Source organism: Trichoderma ghanense, assembly GCF_004382785.1.
Source record: "Trichoderma ghanense strain CCMA-1212 chromosome Unknown scaffold_4, whole genome shotgun sequence".
NCBI classification, from domain to species: Eukaryota; Fungi; Ascomycota; class Sordariomycetes; order Hypocreales; family Hypocreaceae; genus Trichoderma; species Trichoderma ghanense.
Genome location: NW_027395667.1, coordinates 287,600 through 307,105, shown reverse-complemented (window position 1 = coordinate 307,105; position 19,506 = coordinate 287,600). Strand labels below are relative to the sequence as shown.

Here is a 19,506-nt window from a genome sequence, read left to right as displayed (position 1 = left end):
CAGCGGTTGTAGAACCGAAGCTTTAATTTTTTTTTTTTTTTTTTTTTTTTTTTGTCTGTCTCACACAGCAGCTCCGATGAGGCTGCAAGGGCAGACGGTTATTCACAGCAGTACTGTACGGATGCGGAAGTATCATAACTCTTCGAATCCTTCTGTGCTTCTTTTAGCTGATTTACTTGCTCGATTTATTGTTGGACGTACGTCGGGCGTGGATGAAATGAGGTCACAGGGTTGCCACTTTTCGGCACAGTACACGAAAGGAAAGATGCATCCCCTTGCGACCAACTCTGAACTTGCAGTGCTGCAGCTTCGCCTTGGGTCCGAGGGGGAGGTTTACGTACTTGTTATGGTAAGTATGTAGGGGGTTGGAGGAGGTGGGCATGCGGGATGCTGGACCGTTTATTCGGCTTTGCTGCTTTGGAGGAGGAGGAGGAGGAGGAGGAGGAGGAGGAGGAGATGGAGGCTAATGGGGGGGTTCTTAGTGCTGTGGAGGTGCATTGCATGGTGCTTAAACCTTTTTTTTTTGTTTCTTCTTGATGGACGTGCATACAGATGAATACGGCCTTGATGATGGTGTTTGCGATACTCGGTCTTGGATTGTGTAGACATCTTTGCGGGTTCTGACTTTTCCTTTCTGGATCTTTGAGACACTGGTATGTAATATAACATAGAGAAAACGAAGGGGTGTTGGAACATGCGTCTGTCTCAGATTGCAGGTACAGTGTGGGGATCAGTTGCATACCGTGTGTCGACACAGGAGCAGCTCGAAAACGGTGACGGCGTTACGCGTCATTCACGCCTCCCACTCGTATGACAAGGGTGTCCCTATGCAAGCCATGCAAGCCAACACTATACCTACGGTAACCTCTTGTGCTTGTTACAAGTTTTCCTCTTTGCTGGGTGGCGGGATGGAGCTTGGTTGGTTTGACAAGGCAAGCTTCCCCGCATATGGATGACGGAGCGGTTAGCTGAGGTTGGAAGTGAGCATGTACGTACGTACATGGTACAATAACGTGTGTGTCAGTGTGTGTGTGTGTGTGTGTAAGTGAATGTTGTCGAGGTGAGGTGATGGGATGGGCGGGAATTGGTGGGTATATAAACTGGTGGGAGCCTTGATTTGCTGGGCTCTGCTTTCCTCCTGCTACTTCTTTTAGCTCTTGCATTGCCGACTAGTTTCCTTTGCCCTCTTCATCCTTTGTTTCTCCCACCACTCGAAAAACAACTGGGTTCTTTCTTCTTCATACCGTCGGCGCAGTCGAACTGACAGCATCCATCACGCATTGAAGCTGAACTAAACAGAGGCCGTCATCATGGCAGGGTGGCAGAACTGTAGGAGACACCAACCCCAAATGATGCCTTCACCAGCAGCTGGCTAAGCTCAACTCACCATCACGCAGACAACCCCTTCAGCAAGCGGGAGACGCACAGCCGCGGCTCCATCGTCACGTACAAGGTCCTCACGCTGCTCTCGTGGCTGCTCTCCGTCGTCGTCTCCGTCTACTTCACCGTCCACGAGCCCCACGATGCCTTCACCGTGCGCCGCCGCATATGGGACCAGAACTATCTGTATCCCAGCGCCTTTACCATGAACCACGTCCTCGCCGACATTTACTGGTAAGCCGAAGCACCTTCTCCCCGCAGAGCTTGCCTAAACAGCCGACAGGATCGTCCTCTTCATCCTCCAGTTCGGCTACGTCACGTCCCTCTTCTCCAGCAACCCTGATGTCGTTGCCGCGGCCGCCGGCGTGGGCAGCCACTTCATCCTCAACAACCTGCTGCACTTTGCCTTTGTCATGCTCTTTGTCCACTCGCACTTTGTTTGGGCCGAGGTCGTGCTCGTGCTCAACTTCATCAACCTGAGCTCGCTCTACTTCCGCCACAACACGGTCCCGCGCTTCATCCACGTCCCCGTCGCGTCGGGACCGCTGGCGTGGACCTTTGTGGCCATTTACTGGAACGGCGCCATCATGGTGCCGCACCAGCACAGCCTGGTCGCCCGGATCTTTGGTAACATCTTTATCTGGGCCATTCTGGTCTACGGAATCTTTTTCATTGTCACCTACAATGTGAGTCTTGCTCCTTCAGTCATCATGTGAATCAATACTGACGTCTCGCCAGGACTACACCATGGGCTTCGCCCTCAGCGTCCTCTCCGCGGCCATTGGCGTCGCCCAGTTCAAGCGCCAGGTCATCGCCTTCCAGTGGATCTTTGCCTTCATCATCATGGCCATCCTCTTCATCCTGACGCTCACCGTCGCCGTGCCGGCCATGACGGGCAGGGAGTTCCGCTGGAGGCGCACCACCACCGCCGCCGACCAGGAGCGCGCGCCTCTCCTCAACGAGGGGGCCTAAGCGTCACAACAAGCACATGGACAGTTCCTCGCCAATTGGTTCGACCCGGACGCAGACGCCGTCTGGGGGGCGGTGAGGGGGACGCTTGTTCCACGGCAGACACAATCACCCGAACAAGCCCGCCTGTTTGCCAAGACAAGACACCAAAAGAATTCGTTCGCGATATCAGTGGACATTGACGTAGGAGCCAGTCGCACCGCAGACGCTGTGGCTCCTCGCCATGTTTCGTTCGGAGTCGGTAGGGAGGGATCTGGGCATTGTTTCCGTATGCTGCTTCTTTGTTGTTGTTGCACTCGTAATTCCCTAGCATAGTGCTTTGTACTCCCCGTCTGTGAGTCGGTTACACGATACATATCAATACATAAGATTGATGCGTGCAAGCCGTTCTTGCCACCACATAGGACCTTTTGTTCCGCGCTCCGTGCAGACAATCTGGGAGCTGATCTTGATGTCTTGCTTGGCTTGACGGATCGATGACGTCGATGAGGCAGTGCTTTGGCCACTGCTATCGATAAGCCCGTGAAGCCACCCCCGGCGTGGGCGTAGAGCAAGCTTCGTTTGTACGCTCCATCTCGATTCGGCCGTCATTTCAAGTAGGTATCTTGGGCAGTTGTTTCAGCCTTTATATCTGCTCTCATCTTCTCATGCCGTGCAACAGATGAAGCCTCTCAGGCCGTTTCCCTTTCCGCTCAACATTGGAACGGACATTTGCCGGATCTCTCGCATCCATGCCATCCTGAGGAGCCCTCGTCGGGCAACGCGGTTTGTGAACCGCATCTTTTCCCCGGAAGAACAGGCGAGGAAGGATGCGCGGTTGCAGTGTCTCGAGCGTCGCCCGCTCAATGCCTTTTCGGATGAGGCCCTCGGATCATCTGGGATGGATGCTGGGATCAAATTGAGCAGCGAGGAGATGAACGCCGGGACCAAGTTGAGCAGCGAGGAGATTGCGAGGCGGGATCCGGAGTGGTGGGCGGCTGCTTCGTTTGTTGCTGGGAGGTAAGCTGTTACACGCTCCACGATCTATTACACTGTTTCTTTTCTTGAGGGGGTAGTTTTTTTTTTTTTTTTTTTTTTTTTTTCTTCAGAAATCGATGCAATGGGGCATTTGAAGACTGGCGAGGCTAATGTGGCACCCGATAGGTTCGCCGCCAAAGAAGCGGCCATCAAAGCCCACTCTCACCGCCGCCTCACTTTCCACGACGTGGTGATTGAGCGCCGCGGGAGGAATGAGGAGCGGCTGGGGAGTGGACCGCCCGTGGCGCGGATCAAGGGCGGGGAGGGGGATGCCGAGGATGCGAGCGCGATGATTTCGATCAGTCATGATGGGGATTATGCGACGGCGGTTTGTATGGCGTATGATCCGAGTGTTGGTGGTGAGGATGGGAAGGACGAGGGAGTGGTGAGATGATGGATGGATTTTGGGGGGTGTTTTGGGTTTGTGAGAGGATTGACTTGGTGATGCATGTTTGGTATTATTGGACTGGATGGATATACAGGGACTGCTTCAACGGATGCTTGATCTCAAGGCACGTCGACAATAGTCGGCATGAAGAAGGCCAAAAGCAAAAAAAAGATCGTCGACAACAAGTTTGCATAGAAAGCCAAAAGTTAAAAAGAAGATACATTGCGAATGCCAGCAAAAAAAGGAAAAAAAAGACGATTGCACACGTCGACGTACCAGGGACTCGAACCCTGAGCCTCAGTCTTAGGAGGACTGCGCGCTACCATTGCGCCAGCACGCCATTTGCCTGGTTGGGGAACAACTTGCGGCTCATGGAAGGCGCGAATTTAGCTTGACTTATAAAAGCCTCAACAATGCAATACTAGTAGTTTGCAAAGCTCTTGGCTGGGAGCTGAAGGGATGTGAATGGGTGAGGTTGATGACAATGCCTGTGACGAATGATCTTTTATCGTTTGAGGATGATGGGATGCTATTTGGAAGGTGGTGCGTTGTGTTGATTTGTGATTTGCGCCTGCGCTTTGATTTCGTTGGGAAGAAAAGGCCCGGTTAAAAAGTACATCGTCACCTCGTATGGCTTCTGGCGTATCAAAGAGCCACCGTCACTCATCATTCTCGAACTGTCTCTGCCGATTTAATGTCTCTGCCGATGCAATTGTTTCTTGCCTTGTACCAAGCACTTGGACATGCCATCTTTGTACAAGTTGCCGTCTGCCGCCGCTAAACAGGATCGTGGTTCAGGGCGGGGGGAATGAGGCTTAGATGCTGGGATGACAGCCGTGATCCGTCGCTACATCAACGACGGCCGCATTCTGACCTATTCTGGAGTGCATCTTTGTATCGTGATCGAGTGTGAGTGTGAGTTGTGTGGGTGGGTGGCAGCCTTGCAGGCATTCATTCGTCGTTGTATAACGCCGAGCCTGACGGTGGTGTTGCGATTCCGACTGATCGTGACCAACAGCGCCACTCCGCGGGAGCCACACATGAAGTCGCGCCAGACACCAGATTGGCGAGCACGCGATAGTGGCCTTGTAGGACGACATGGGCTAGCCAGGGGCTCGACTGCTCGGGACTGCCACCTCACTCTCCCTTGCCGACCGCCCGGCTCAAGATGCGGTATGCCGACCTGGAGCCTGTCATCTCAACGCCTGGCTCTCTACTCATGCTGGCTGCTCATACTGTTACATATTGGCAAAGAGACGTTTTCATCGGAGTACATCAAGGCAGCTGCCTACCCTGGTATGCCAGAGATCAACAGATGACGCGCAATTGGACCGGCCGAGCTCGCCTTTTTAGGCCTCCGGTGGCTGCAGCTCTGCCGCTGCCGCTTGAGCCGTGTTGCGTGAAGGCGACCGGCGCCGATGTTCGCCGTCCTGCTCGTCATCCAATCAATGCCAGCGCTTGATGAACGCCGGGGAGCACCAAGGCTGGCATTTACCCGCCGGCCAAAGGCGGCCCTCGTACGAGATATGCTTCTCCGAAAGACTTCATGTCCGCCCTTGGTTGACCGCATCTCCCAAGCATATCAGGGAGATGCATGCATGCTCGTATCAACAGAGCATGTACCATCGCCAACGTGTACATGCACGTTTGCATCAGCCAGCTGCTCCCTTTCCAAGAACCGGTGAGCGCAGAGTCTCAGCTATCCGCCTCCTCATAGGCTCCCCTTTCTTCACAACAACTCGCTCTGCTTCCGAAAGATACGAAGGACGAACAAGGCCGTTCCCCATATCGGTCAACTGTGGGGGTGCTAGCGCAGGGATTTTTGCAGCCGCGGGTGCAGCTTGCAGTTCGTCGGCAGGGATTCCGACACCCTTACAGGACTTGCAAGGCAAAGCAAGAACCTACAACAGGCCTGTCGCAGGGGTCAAGGCGATTAGGCGGCTGTGGCTTTGCCGGTCAACTGGGCGAGGCGAGGCCCACTCGCGGTGCTCCGGTTTACACTGATCGATTTGCGCTTCATCTGAAGCACTTCTCTCTCCTTCAACAACATCTTTCAACTCGTCCCTCCAGCGAGGGCGAAGCATCGGATGACGGCATCATGGACGTCGTTCTATCCCGCCTTGGCAGCCAGCTGCTCTCACCAACCACAGACGAGCCGCTGTTTCGGGAGCCTGCCCCGATCCTGAGTCGGTACGTTTCTCTCAGCATTCATCACCTGTGGCACCATTGGCGTTGCGCCTCCCGACCCGCGCGATGAATGACATCCAAACAACGATGCTCCCTCCACCTTTGTCTCTGGGAAATTTGGCTAACGGATAGGCATCTGCCTTGCCAGCCTCGGCATCGGCTCCTCGGAGATCAAATGGATAGGCGGCGTCTCTGAGCTTGCTCGGTCTGGTATTCTTCAGGGTGCGATCCTCGCCACTTCGGCGGCTTGGCTGACTTTTCGTCTTATTCGGCATCGCAAGAACTCTGTGCCCGCCGTCAGGCCCAAGGCGTCTTCCATCAAATGGCCCTACGAAGTCGCGTCGCAGACCGCCCGCATCGCCTCGCTGGTCTTTTTGATCGTGGCTCTGGTTCGGGGGCGGGTGCATCTGCTCAACGTTGTTGCTGTTGCTTACGCCTTTGTCCTCGGCTTGATCCGTCCGATCAGTAACGATCTTGTTTGGCGCCATCTGATTCTTCACCAGATCAACTATGTTCTCACCGCCACGTTTTTCGTTCTCGTGGCTGCACAGCTGCTCCCTTGCATCCAGATTGACACCGATCAGTGTATCGGAGATGTCGGCGTCGTTGGCTTCATGTCGTCGCTGGGCGCAGCTGTCGTGGTCGCCTTGATCACACCGCGAGAGTGGGTTCCGCCAACCGTCAAACACGAAATTCCAGGCTACTCCGAGCAGAATGAACCCGCCCCCGAGGAGACCTGCAGCTGGTTCAACTACTACTTCACCTATGAGTGGCTGACGCCTCTCGTGTGGAAGGGCACCAGGCGGAAGCTTGACATGTCTGGCATCCCGACGCTCGCTTGGTACGACGAACCCATGTACCTCCTTCAGAGGATCCAAAAAGCCCGCGCAGTATGCAGAAAGACGCTGTGGACAACATTGAAGTTTCAGCGCAGGGAGTTGTTGCTAATGGCCACATGGGCCGCGGCCGCCTTTACCATGGAAAACGTCTCCCCGTACGGCATGTATCGCCTTCTCGACTATATCGCCAATCCCAGCGCTGCGCAATACCACCCGTTCCTGTGGCTTATTCTCATGTTCGCCGGACCCCTGTCTCGGTCCGTCTTGTTCCAGCAGTACGTCTTCAACTCCACTAGACTGATCGTCCGGGTCAAGTCCGCCATGACCCAGGAGCTGTACCACAGGGCCCTGGCGTCAATGGAGCTGGAGGAGGATCCCTTTGACACAAAGGGGGGAAACGCCAGCAAGGAGAAGGAGGCCCAGGCCGCCCAGAAATCGACGTCTGCGGGACGCCTGGCGAACCTGATGGCCGCCGACGTGGATGCTGTCTATCGAGCGCGAGATGTCATCTTGGTGTCTGCCGGTGTGCCGGCCGGCACCATCATCTCCCTCATCGGCCTGTACAAGATGATGGGCTGGGCGTCCCTGGTAGGGACGGCCGTCCTGCTGTTGGCGACCCCAATCTCCGTGTACATGGGCCGTCGGATGTATGGCGCACAGAGGCGCGTGAGGAAAGCCCAAGATACGCGCATTTCTCTTGTTGCCGAATATCTAGCTTCCATCCGCGCCATCAAATACTTTGCGTGGGAGGACCCCATCACAAACCGAATCATCGAGGCCAGGGCGGCCGAGCAAAAGGAGCTCTGGCGGGTGGCCGTCTTGCAGACCATGGTCAACCAAGTCACGCAGTGTTTTCCGTACATTGGCCTCCTCGTCATGTTTGGACTGCACGTCGGCGTAGAAAAGCATCCCCTTGACGCTTCCACTGCCTTTACTGCTGCCTTCCTCGTGAAGAACATCCGTAGAAACATCATGATGGCTAGTGCATTCTCAAGGAACTTTGCTGCCGCGAGCGTCGCCTTCAACCGGCTCGACAAGTACTTTGATAGCACCGTGCCCCTTATCCGATACCCCGTCGGGCCCCTGAGGATCGAAGGTGCTTCGTTCCGCCGAAACAAAAGGGCCACGTTCCGCCTCGAGAACATCTCGCTAGACTTTGTCGAGGGCGGTCTCAACGTCGTTACCGGTCAAAGCGGCAGCGGCAAGAGTACCCTTTTGCTTGCGATCCTCGGCGAGACGCATCTAGAAGGAGGCAAGGTCACCGCGCCCGGTGATATCGCATTCGCTTCACAGTCCGCCTGGCTCCAGAATGATACCATCCAAGCCAACATCCTCTTCCAAGCGCCCATGGACCGCGCCCGATACGACAGGGTGATCGAGGCCTGCTGTCTCAATATCGACCTCAAGGAGCTGTCTGACGGCGACCAGACTGTCGTAGGCGAGAACGGCACGTCCTTGTCCGGAGGGCAAAAGGCCAGAGTTGCTCTAGCCAGGGCTCTCTACTCCACGGCGTCTCTTCTGCTTCTGGACGACATCTTCTCTGCTCTCGATGCCAAGACGTCGGCGGGAGTTTGGAAACACTGCTTCTGTAGCGATCTGCTCAAAGGCAGGACCGTCGTTCTCGTCACGCAAGTTCCGTGGATCTCCTCGCAGGCAGACTTTTCCGTTCTTCTCGAGAGAGGTCAGGTCAAAAGTGCCGAGCACAACATTGGCGCAGTCCGTAGGCCGATTCAGATTGCAGAAATCCTGGGAGGAGACGATGATGACATCGACACCGAGACCCAAGCCGGGACGGAAACGCCCCCTGAGCCCGAACTGCAATCCACTGGGGATGCTCTGAACGACCCGGCAAAGGTGGCCACCGAAACCTCGGCAAAAGACATTGTCAATCAGGAAATGAAGGCGTCGGGCAAGGTCGGTCGATTGGCTTCTCTCGAGTACATGCGATACTTTGGGCATCCGCTCTTTGCCGTCTTTTGCCTAGTTGGCCTTGCCGGCTCCAACGTCTTCTTCTTTGCGTCCAGCTACTGGATGGGCATCTGGGTCGAGGCCTACAACAACAATGCCCACGTGGACATTGCCTACTACATGGGCATCTACGCCGCCTTTACCTTTGCCGAGATCATCTCCTTTGGCTTCGTCATCATCGCTTTCGAATGGGGCGCGTGGCGTGCAGGCCGCAAGCTTCACAACGATTTCATCCGCGCGGTCATGAGGGTGCCCCTGTCGTGGTTCAAGACGATTCCCGTCGGCCGCATCACCAACCGCTTCTCTGGCGACATGGCCTCGATCGATTCGGGGCTCAGCTCCATGCTCCGGGTGACGTTTGACTCCATCATGATGCTCTTCGCCCGCATCGCCGCCGTCAGCTCCATCATGCCAATCTTCATGATACCCGCCTTCTTCACCTGCATCTTTGGTGTCGTGGTGGGAGAAATGTACACGCGGACAGCCGTCATCATCAAGAGGCTGGCTTCGTCGGCGCAGTCCCCCGTCTTCTCCCAGTTTGCCGACACCCTGGCCGGGCTGCCCATCATCAGGGCCAGGGCGGGCATGAGCGAGACCTTTGGCCATGACTTGGCGGCCAAGCTGCGCGTGTGGTCGGCGGCGGCCGAGGCCAACTACAACTGCAACCGTTGGGTGGCCATGAGGGTGGACTTTGTGACTTCCCTGGTCGCGCTCTTTGCCGGCATCATTGCGCTCTCCAAGGTTGGAGTCGTCGGCGCCGGCCTGGTTGGGTTTTCGCTCAACAATGCCAACGGACTGAGCCAGACTATTCTCATGCTTGTGCGGGCCATGAACGATCTCGAGGTAGAGATGCAGAGCTTCCACCGTGTCAAGGAATACGTCAAGCTAGAGCCCGAAGGAAAAGACGATGCCACTTACCCCGAGGAAGGGCAGTTTGCGGATGATGACAGCCACGTCATTCCCAAGGACTGGCCCAGGTCAGGCGAGATTGAGTTCCGCAATGTCACCATTCGGTATGATCCCGACGGGCCCAACATCCTCACAGACGTCAACCTCAAGTTCAAGGCTGGAGAGCGAGTTGCGGTCGTCGGACGAACGGGCTCCGGCAAGAGCACTCTGGTTCTGTCTCTCTTGCGGTTTACGCACATTGTCTCTGGGCAGATTTTATACGACGGGATCGACATTACCAAGGTTCCCCGGCGCAGGTTGCGTGAGGGCCTCACAATCATTCCTCAGGAGGCGACCCTGTTCAACGGAACTGTGGAATCCAACCTTGATCCTACTGGGCGTGTTCCCAGGCCGATTCTCGAAAAGGCGCTGGAGAACTGCAAGGGCATCGCCTCGTTTTCCAGCGACGATTCCTCCGACGAGACCATTGTCGACGGTGCAGACGACGGCTCCGTCCGCGGGCAATCCCAGGGCATTTCTCTGTCGACGCCGGTCGACGCCCGCGGAGAAAACTTTTCGCACGGACAGCGCCAGGTCCTGTCGCTCTGCCGCGCGCTCATCCGCCAGAGCAAGCTGATGCTGCTGGACGAGGCCACCGCGAGCATGGACTATGAGACGGACAAGGGCATCCAGCAGGTTCTCCGCAACGAGCTCGAATCTGCAGGCGGAGATCGCACGCTCGTGACGATTGCGCATCGCTTGCGGACAATTATCGATTATGACTCGGTTGTTGTGATGGGTGCTGGCAAAGTAGTAGAGTGAGTTGATAATCCCCCAGCTGTACGGGGAGGTGAGATTGCTGACTGAGGAATTACAGATATGGTTCGCCGCGAGATTTATACCATTCGAAAGGCTTGTTTTATGACATGATTTACCACAGCGGAGAGATGGAGGAGTTGGAGGAGTTGCTAAAGGAGAACTAATAGATTGAATACGGTTTCTTATTGCGGTTAAAAAGGGCGTGGAAGGGGTAGAGGGTTCGGATAAAAGAAGATACTGGCCTGGGTATGAGAATAACATATTCTAATGAAACATATGTAACGTCCATTTAGCTGCTTTACGTTGAAGTCGCGTCTGTATTCAAGCAGATACATAAATATATAAGTTGGGTACTGACGTATAGATGCTCATTCTCAAACTCATGATGGACAGGTTTCGTAGGAGAAGGGAGACGGTGTAACGTGGTGTGTTAAAGCAAGGCTGTAATTTTTTGTGATGTATCGAAGGTTCAACTGCCGCGTACTCTCTCTAGCTTGTGTGTCTTTGTCGTCTATAGATGTTTGAGCTATGAGTTGGTACCTAGATCAAATCTCCTCCCTCACAAACAGGTCCGGAAAGGGTGCTTGGCTATCAATATCCCACCGAATCTCCCTAAACACCCACCCCCCCCCCCCTTGAATCCCCGTTACCAAAATGCAAAAGCCACGCAGCAGGCCCGTAGTGGAACAAGCCGCTACGAAGCTGCTGGTCAGCCGACGGCAGGAAGATGAATTGTAGCATCGCTGTAGTGCGACAAGACGTGTTCTTGCTCTGTCTTTCCAATCAATGTTGAACTTTAGCGTGCCGTCCTCGTCTGAGAATGGCTCGAGGTAGAGAGCGCGGGACTTGTGCCAGTATTTGCCCAGGAGGCTGTTCATGTCTTGGTTCAGGAGAGTCGGGCTTGCGTTCTTTTTTTTTTCGAGGATGTTGACGATTTCTTGGTGGGTTTGCGTGCCATTTGGCTGCGGCTTGCTCAGCGAATGGGGTGAGGTCGAGAGGGCGCTTTTCGTCTAGGATAACTTGGAGGAGCGATTGCGCGATCCAGTCTGCAGTGTCCTCCCTGGGAAACAGAGATTGTCAGGACGACGATAACGGACTGGGAGCACCTGGGGATCAGCATGAAGCAGTGGTTGTAGCCCGCGCCGGCGCCGCTGTGGTAAAAGACTTGTTGAGGTTTTGAGGTAGCCCCTATCAGGGGCGTGGCGTCCATGAGGATGGAGTTGAAGCAGATTTTGCCGAATCTGTGCTGGAGTGATGACTTTGGCGAAGCCTAGAGTGTAAAGCTCGTCTGCTGTGGGGGGGTTTTGCTGTTTATGAAAGCTGTGGCCAGAGAGGACGGTGTCGAGGTGCCTAAGCGGTGGCTGGTCGTTGTTTTGGAAGAGCGAGAGGAGGGTTGTTTCCCCAGGTGAGGGAGGTCGTTGACTGTGCTGCGCATGCCGCCTGCGGAAGTCATGATTGTGCCGTCTGTGAGGCCCGTTTTGCCTACTTGGACGGGGGTCTTGTTGTCGAGGACCATGTATGGGGGTGCTAATGAGTCTGGCGGTGACTGTTGTGTGAGAGAGGTCGAGAGGGTTTAGGATGCGGGAGGAGAAGGGCTGTGCCCCAGGACTGGTTTGTGACGCGCTCGATTGATTTCTCCTGCTAGGGCGTACATGCAGTCGTTGTAGAGCCACCGAGAGCGGATTGGGATGGACGGAAGGTAGATGGTTGCAGCGGGTTATTGTGAAGTTTTTGGGGGGGTAAAGGTTTGGCTGTCGGCGCCTAGCCAGAGGGGCGTCGAGACGAGCGAGGCAAGTTCTGTGGGAGAGGATGTCGATGAGTGTGAGTTGGCGGGCGAGGGATGGATTGTGTTCCGAACGAGAGCTTTGGGATGTAGGTTGTTAGGGGGTCAGTCCATTTGAGGAGGCCTTCGTTGACGAGTTGCGCGATTGTGGAGGATATGAAGGCTTTTGTGAGGGAGGCGATGGGGTATCGCGTGGTGGAGTTTGCGGTGAGATTGTGGTTGATGTTGGAGGAGCCGAGGTGGGTTTCTAGGAGGGTGTGGGAGTGGGAGGTTACGCCTATGGAGATGCCGGCTGTGCCGCCGATGGTTTTAAGAAAGTTGGTTTGGAGGAGGATTTGGAGGAGGCGATTTTGGAGGGTGGAGGGGGTTGAGAAAGGGGGGGAAGGGGTATTTGTTGGGCTGTTGCGAGGATGGAAAGGAGTGTGAAGACGAGCATGGCGGCAGATTCGGGCTTGAAGAGAATATATACTCGCATAGGAGACTGTGGAGTGGGATACTCGAACGGATGAGATTGTTTGACAATTGCTTTTCGTAGTTGCATGGAGGATGGGGGGCGGTCAAGGTACAGTTATATGCATCTGTATGAGTAGGCAAGCAAGATTTTTCGATACAGAAGTACTGGCCATAAGGCGTTGGGGCTCAAGGCCAAGTGCATACCAGTGCTTCTCGTGGTGCATGAGAGAGAAAAAGCAAGGACCCAACGTAGCCCTCTGCTTGGGAGGGGGGGCGCATTGGGTTGTGTAGGTCATGGTTGAGATGCTCTCTTTGCTCGGGGCTGTAGGTGGCCCTGTTTCTGGCCTTGTTCGCAATCGTGACCTGGCCGTATTGACTGACAGCGATGCTTAGTGTGTGTGTGCGTCTCGTTGAAGGAGTATGTCGATGGTTTTCTGGTAGCAGCGTTGTGATGGTGATCCGTGCTCGAGGCGTTGCAAGGTTCTGCTCTTGATTGATGGCTTCTTTGCTCTCTCTGTACACAGGAACCTTGGCTCTCATGTCCATTTATGATTGTGATATGGGACGCAAAATTTCACTTCTCCTCCAAGAGACTGCATATATGTGTGTGTGTGTATTGTACCTAACAGGAGGGAGATTCTAGTTCTTATAACTGCCACGTTTCTCCTCATCACCATAAGCCTGATAACTATCCCCATCGCTATCATCGAGTTCCACTTCACTTCCATACTCCTTTCCATTCTCTTCACTTTCAGCGTTGACGCTGTAGCTACCAGATGACTCTATATCCTTCCCTTTCCGTTTCCCCAAACCCTCATGCCTTCGCGGCCATACGCTGTCCAATCTTGCGCCGCTTTTGTCCCTACTCCACCTATTGACATCTCTCAAGTCATCCGACCGAGAAGTCCTGGTCCGGTTTGCCGCTGCTCTAGAGGACGAGGTTCGCGGCACATCTTCTCCCCTGAATGCTATTCCGTCGGCTCGGGTCCCTTCTATCCGCGCGTGATCCGCGTCAGCCATGCCAGTCGCATGCTCCATATAGGTGTCAAACTTCTCAATCGCTTTGGCCACCAACTGGAAATGCCTGGCGCCTAGTGTCGGGCAAGACACTCTCTCTTCTCCTCCTGATCCCAGAGCCTTTTTCGTCGTGTCGTATCGCGCGAGAGACGACGCCACCTGGAAGGCGTTCCTGATCTGCCGCCCGTTCCACTGCATGAAGTCGCCGGTGCGTTTGGCGTCGTCGTAATAGTCGAGGGCCCATTTCAAGATACTCTGCTGGTTTATTCTGAGCTTTGAATACCTCTCGCCGGTCTCTCCCAGCTTCTTTTCCTTGTCCAACTCCATTCGTCTCAGCTTGTCAATATTCACCTGGAAAATCTTGGCGGTTTGGTGACGATTCAGTCGATCGTAATATAGACTGATGTGGATTCGAGACTTGAAGGCTTCGTCTATGGTGCCGACTCGATTGGTCGTCAGGAAGAGGATCCCGCTGTAGTACTCAAGGACCCTCAAGAACACCGCCAGAGTCTCAGTATACTTGGGGATTATGATCAAGGGGGAAGCATTGAGAGGGCCGATAAACGAACCAGAGACTAGAGCGTTCCTCTTCAGATTCCAAGAATCCCTCCTTGCCAAGAATACGTCTGCTTCGTCGAGGAGCAACACGCAATCCCACATGTTGGCAAGGCGAAAGATGCTGTTCAACTCCTCTTCAACCTCTTTCGGCGTAAACCCAAGATCACCACATGTAATGGCAAACAAGGGCTTCCCGTTAGCCTGTGCTACGGCCTCAGCCGTGGCTGTCTTCCCACATCCTGGAACGCCGTGTAGAAGAATGAAGAGGCCCAATCCCTTGCCGCGGATCAGGTCTTGGTTCATAGAGCCAATTCCGGGACTGGTTCTCTGAAGTCCTCTTTTCAGAAAGTGCTCCGCCACCAGCGACTTGACCATTCGCTTGTTGTTTGCGTCAATCTCCAAGTCATCAAAGATGTTTTGCTGAGGGGGTATCTTCTCCATCATCATCACATCGACGCTGGCAAATTTTCTGTCGCGGAGGACATAAGCGAAAAATCTGCGAGGCAATACAAGGGTGCCAGAAGCTATCATGACATTCTTTTCGCCTTCCAAGTCGAAAGGGCCGGTCGGGCGCGTGGCTTCCCACCTTTTCCCCATTGCGTCTGCTATGCCTTCTTCCCTCTGTGTCTTTTCTGGAATTGACACAAACAGCTGCGTTCTCTCCTTATCCCTCCAGTGGCATACTTCCATCCGATCATCTCCAGTCTGCCACGAATCGCTGGGGAAGCTCCTGCTGGTTAGCCAAGGAATAGACTTCCATTGAGGATTCTGATTCAGAGCCTCTTTAATGTCGATGATGACATCGCTGTCAATATGCTCTGGCGGACTGTAGGCAGGCTTCTCCTCTTCTCCAGCTTCATACCCAGTTGGGCTGTCGGGAAGTGTCCACCCCTGGCAGTATACGTGCTTTTCCTCGGCCATGGCCATGAAATGCTGTCCGTGCTTTTGCAACTCGGCATGCCGTTGTTTGGAATCCTTCTCATAGCGGAGTGGATAAAGGGGGAAGATCAGTTATTGCTTTCTCGCCTTCGTATCCCTTGATTGTGAAACTCTTCGCGACCCTGCCGTATCTCTCTCCATCATTGTCAACATGATAGCAACATACAGTCAGACCACGGTTGCCGAAGTCATTAGGGTAGTTGTCTGCTATGGTTTGTATTGCTTTCCGGTAGACAACAAACGTCGTCTGCTGCTGTGAAAGGGAGTTTGATGGAACGTAAATGACATCTCCCAACTGAAAGAGTTGCCACAAGTCGTTTGATTTGATTCTGCCGGCGCTTGCGAAATAGTCCATGGCTTCTTGCTTGATGGGAAGAAGCATTTTCTCCACAAATTGGATGTAACAGCGCATATGCCTCAGCGCTGTTGAGTTATTCAGCAGATCCTCAATTTGCATGTCCTTACTGTTCTCCTCCGAGGCTTTGACGTCGTCGCTCATGGTATTCTCTGGACGGCTAATCCATACAACATCGTCACCGATTGAGGAAGTCGGTCGGTCTCTGGCTTTTTGTTCTGCCCCCTTCCTCACGCCGCCTCGACCAGACTCGACTCTTTCCCCCCTTTCGAATTTCCTGCGTTGTCCTGGCGCGTCCTGAATTTGAGCCGCTTTTTGCTCAGCTGGCGCGTCCTCAAAGTACCCAAAGTCTTCCAACGGCGTGTCTTTTGCCCATTGCTCCTCGAGCATCTCGAGATGACCCTTCATTTCCGGATAATAATGGACCATGGCTCCGAAGGGCCAGAAGAATACCCTGGACTTCTCGATGTCCCCGCCAGTATAGCCAGTAACGTAGCTGAAATAGCCCAAGATTACGGGCGATGAGATGCGGACTCGTTGGATGGGTTGAGGATCGGACAAGAAGATGTCTTCCATTTGCAAGGAGTCTGTCTCGAATACGTTGCCCTTCTCGTGTCGTCTGTTCCATTCAGCTTGGATGTCGTCGCCCAGGTGAGGTGAAGCTCTGAGGACCTCAATGATGTGATGATTGTCATCCATTCCATAGCGATTCTTGAAATGTTCAAAATCCATCACACGGACTGAAATGCTCGGCACCTTCCAGAGGCGTTCATCGACCGGGCCTAGTACCGGCGAACCCCCCGCTACATCAGCCGACCTCTCTTTCAAGCCTCGTGCGTTAGCGATTGCGGCCTCAGCGCTTTTCATAACCGGTCTGTTGCCCATCGCAATTGCTATCCTGCAGAAGCCTGGATGGGCAGATGAGATGGGGCCGGCAGTTGGCTCCGTCGTACGAAAACAGGACACGCGTGATAGTTATAGACCCTCGTATCATAGTGTGAACGAAGCAAGGACTAAGGTATTAATGCCTTCTGAAGAGGGGCCGGTCAAGTTCATCGAAGTTGGTATACATACGCATGGAGGTAATGCAATTCGTCGAAGCCCAACGCAAATTACAAGCAGGCAGCCACATGCATCTGGTGGACGAGGCCGCCAATCAAATTGTGATAAAGAGACCAGGCCCCTCTTCCAATATATAATCAGCCAGTATCAATGGTTGCAGTGCCGAATATTCGACCTATTGCAATGCGTCCATTACCATCAAGGACTTTTGTGAGCCGAAGTCTTTTGGGCATCAGTTGGGTTCGGTGTCAGTTCGGTCGTGACAACCTCAGCGTCAGGACAACGTCAGCCGTGAATGGTCTGCTGTTGAAGGAAGAGCAGCAGCTACTCTGCTCATTTATTTCCAGCCTACATACGTCAACCGTGCCGGGCCGGTCAGCCCTTTCAGCACCATCCAGCAGAGTCCTGACATTATGGATTCGAAACGGCAGAGAGAGAAATCTTCAGTCACTAGCCCAGCAGTCTTGTTTGCAAACGAGAAAGCTCATGAAGTTCACGGGGCATTTGGAGGCCTACGGGTTGAGGCAGATGGAGAGCTTCGCTTTCCAGTACCACCCAATCTGGAGTACCACACCTGTCCTTGTTATATTCTTGCAAACGTAGCCACAGAGCGTCAAAGCTGACTATCATTCGTAGAAATATTCGAAGAATGGTCGTTGCATCCGAGCTACTGGAGCCATCATTCAAGCTAGATCCCAGCAGCTCAGAAGATGAAGTACGTAAATGGAATCGACTACTGGATAGGCTCGTCGAAACGGAACTCAAGGCCACAGAACCTAGCAAAGGGGCATTCAGCCTTTTCTCACGAGTGATCGTCACGGTTGGAACAAAAAAAGAGGTCATAGACCCATGGATCAGCTTGATCCCTAATGAGTACGGCCTCTGTATCGTAAAGTCATCTCTCTTAATTTTGGCACAGGTATGTTGCACTCGACTTACTTCGCGTTCCGGGCAATAACTTGTCGCTGCACGGTCTTACTATATGGTTACCAGTTCCATCATTAACAGTCCAAACGTGAAGCTGGCGCAACGCCACACAGAGAAGAAGCAACAGATACTAGATGGGTTTCTGGAACTTCGAAAGGTCATATGTGATGCTACCGTTGGTAGCCCAAAGCGAAGGAGCTTCCATACGGACCCGCAGGTCTGCGAATCCGCGGCCAATCTATATACAGCCATTGCCGATGCTATTGAAAAGCTATTAGAAGCAATGCTGGCCTCTTCAGCCTCAAAGTCCTCTAAATGTAAGCTAAAAGATAAGAGGCTGGCCAGCATATACCCTCTTTTACGTTCGAGGACAAGGCTGACTTTTGCAGGGCATACGAAACTGACAAGAACGAAAAACAAGAGTGGTATCGACAACCATCTCGATGTTGTTGACATTATGAAACTGGTTCACGATGCCGCCAAGGGGTTTGAAGCCTCTGTGAACAGGTGTCGGGATGAACACATCCAGACCACACACGTCAAGGTTGAGGAAGTTTGGCATGTCACGGTGGAAACAGCCACTCAAATAGGGACGATGAGCGACCAAATGTCGAGTGGGTTCGAGAGTGTAAGCCAACACCTAACGAAAAATAGCCAAGACATGGAAGCCTTCTATGAAGAGCTTCTCAAGCTCCAGACGATTTTGAAGAGCAGAGAGGATGCAACAGCAGGGCTACTAAAACTGCTAGAGGAGGAATCGACAAGTGAGTAACACTCCAATTGCGTAAACCCTCGACGCCCTAGCTGCAACTCATTAACCATGATCACACAGAAAGGAAGGCCATGGCCAAGCGACTGGCCGAAAAGGACAGGGAGCTACAGCTCTACAAAAGCTCACAGCAAGTTAGCCCAGGAGAAACCCGAAACTCAAAGGCAACTATTTCCTTCAAAAGACTACTCCGTATCCTATACAATCCGACGCCTGGTCAAATTCAAGCCGGTAATAACAGTATCAATTTTGAGCGCCTTCTGGAACATCGTGATGAAGACCTTGAGACGGTGCTTAGCTGGGGATCAAGGATCGAGCCAAACGCCCAAGCACAAGCTTACTCCATCTTCAACCAGGACCGTTTCTTCGAGTGGATGCGCAGCGAGCATCCCGATATGCTGCTAGTTGACGGGAATTTGTTCGTCCGCGGAGCTCTTTCTCTTGAGAAGATATCGGGCATGTCCCTCGTGAGCGCAAATCTGGTGCTGAGCTTGAGCAGCCTGGACCCATCAGCCGTCATATTACACTTTCACTGCAGCCTACACTCAAATCATGACGATGATTGGTACGGTCCAGCTGGTCTGATCAGGTCAGTGATCATCCAGGTGCTAGTCACGTTATATGACAGGGACCAGTTGGACCTGAATATTCTCAATCAGCGGAGCTTTGTCATGGCATTGGAGAATCACAATTTAGATGATCTGTGTACTCTACTGCACCAGCTCGTGGGCCAATTTTCACCAGAGACGGCTGTATTTCTGATTGTTGATGGCATTTCTTGGTTTGACCTCGATTCTCGGGGATTGTACCGGAAATCAATAATGGTACTCGAGAATCTGCAGAGTATAGTTGAGGATGATCACCTGCGGCCAATGTTCAAGGTGCTGATGACTTCTCCAACACGGTCTTCGTGGAGAATGAGGGACGCAATTGATGAGGCATACCGTCTTGGGTTGCCACTGGGTAGGCTTGATCCGCTACGGATTTCTCAGCGGCGAGTGGCGAGATCACTCTCAAGAGAACGAGAGATGTGAAGGATACGCGTGATGATGGCTACTTTAATTGTCAATAACACATGATGCCTATCATAACCTTACGTTACTATTTGTTTGATGACAACTGTCAGCTGCTGTAATAATCTGTCGTGATACAAGGGGAGTTAATTGTCTTGTTCTGTGTCATCTCGTC

At 53.4% G+C, this 19,506-nt stretch overlaps 6 protein-coding genes across 6 annotated transcripts; 4 read left to right on the top strand and 2 right to left on the bottom strand.

Annotated features, from left to right (window-relative positions):
* Positions 1-932: 932 nt before the first annotated feature.
* On the top strand, positions 933-2,352 carry CCMA1212_004267 (uncharacterized protein; the record flags this gene model as incomplete). Its single annotated transcript, XM_073701581.1, has 4 exons — positions 933-992; positions 1,398-1,614; positions 1,664-2,066; positions 2,119-2,352. Exons 1-4 carry the CDS (start codon positions 953-955, stop codon positions 2,350-2,352), a joined length of 894 nt encoding a protein of 297 aa, XP_073559835.1. The 5' UTR covers positions 933-952.
* A 658-nt stretch (positions 2,353-3,010) lies between these two features.
* On the top strand, positions 3,011-3,760 carry CCMA1212_004266 (uncharacterized protein; the record flags this gene model as incomplete). Its single annotated transcript, XM_073701580.1, has 2 exons — positions 3,011-3,348; positions 3,493-3,760. The coding sequence occupies 2 exons, from the start codon at positions 3,011-3,013 to the stop codon at positions 3,758-3,760; spliced, it is 606 nt and encodes a 201-aa protein (XP_073559834.1).
* A 2,092-nt stretch (positions 3,761-5,852) lies between these two features.
* CCMA1212_004264 (ATP-binding cassette transporter abc4) lies at positions 5,853-10,619 on the top strand (the record flags this gene model as incomplete). The annotated part of the gene is made up of 3 exons (XM_073701579.1): positions 5,853-5,944; positions 6,090-10,454; positions 10,514-10,619. 3 exons carry the CDS (start codon positions 5,853-5,855, stop codon positions 10,617-10,619), a joined length of 4,563 nt encoding a protein of 1,520 aa, XP_073559833.1.
* An 809-nt stretch (positions 10,620-11,428) lies between these two features.
* Positions 11,429-11,665, bottom strand: CCMA1212_004263 (uncharacterized protein; the record flags this gene model as incomplete). Its single annotated transcript, XM_073701578.1, has 1 exon — positions 11,429-11,665. The coding sequence occupies one exon, from the start codon at positions 11,663-11,665 to the stop codon at positions 11,429-11,431; it is 237 nt and encodes a 78-aa protein (XP_073559595.1).
* A 1,665-nt stretch (positions 11,666-13,330) lies between these two features.
* CCMA1212_004262 (uncharacterized protein) lies at positions 13,331-16,445 on the bottom strand (the record flags this gene model as incomplete). Its single annotated transcript, XM_073701577.1, has 2 exons — positions 13,331-15,199; positions 15,372-16,445. 2 exons carry the CDS (start codon positions 16,443-16,445, stop codon positions 13,331-13,333), a joined length of 2,943 nt encoding a protein of 980 aa, XP_073559838.1.
* Positions 16,446-17,108: 663 nt separating this feature from the next.
* On the top strand, positions 17,109-19,352 carry CCMA1212_004261 (uncharacterized protein; the record flags this gene model as incomplete). Its single annotated transcript, XM_073701576.1, has 5 exons — positions 17,109-17,113; positions 17,259-17,541; positions 17,644-17,866; positions 17,939-18,313; positions 18,382-19,352. The coding sequence occupies 5 exons, from the start codon at positions 17,109-17,111 to the stop codon at positions 19,350-19,352; spliced, it is 1,857 nt and encodes a 618-aa protein (XP_073559837.1).
* Between the last annotated feature and the right edge of the window lie 154 nt (positions 19,353-19,506).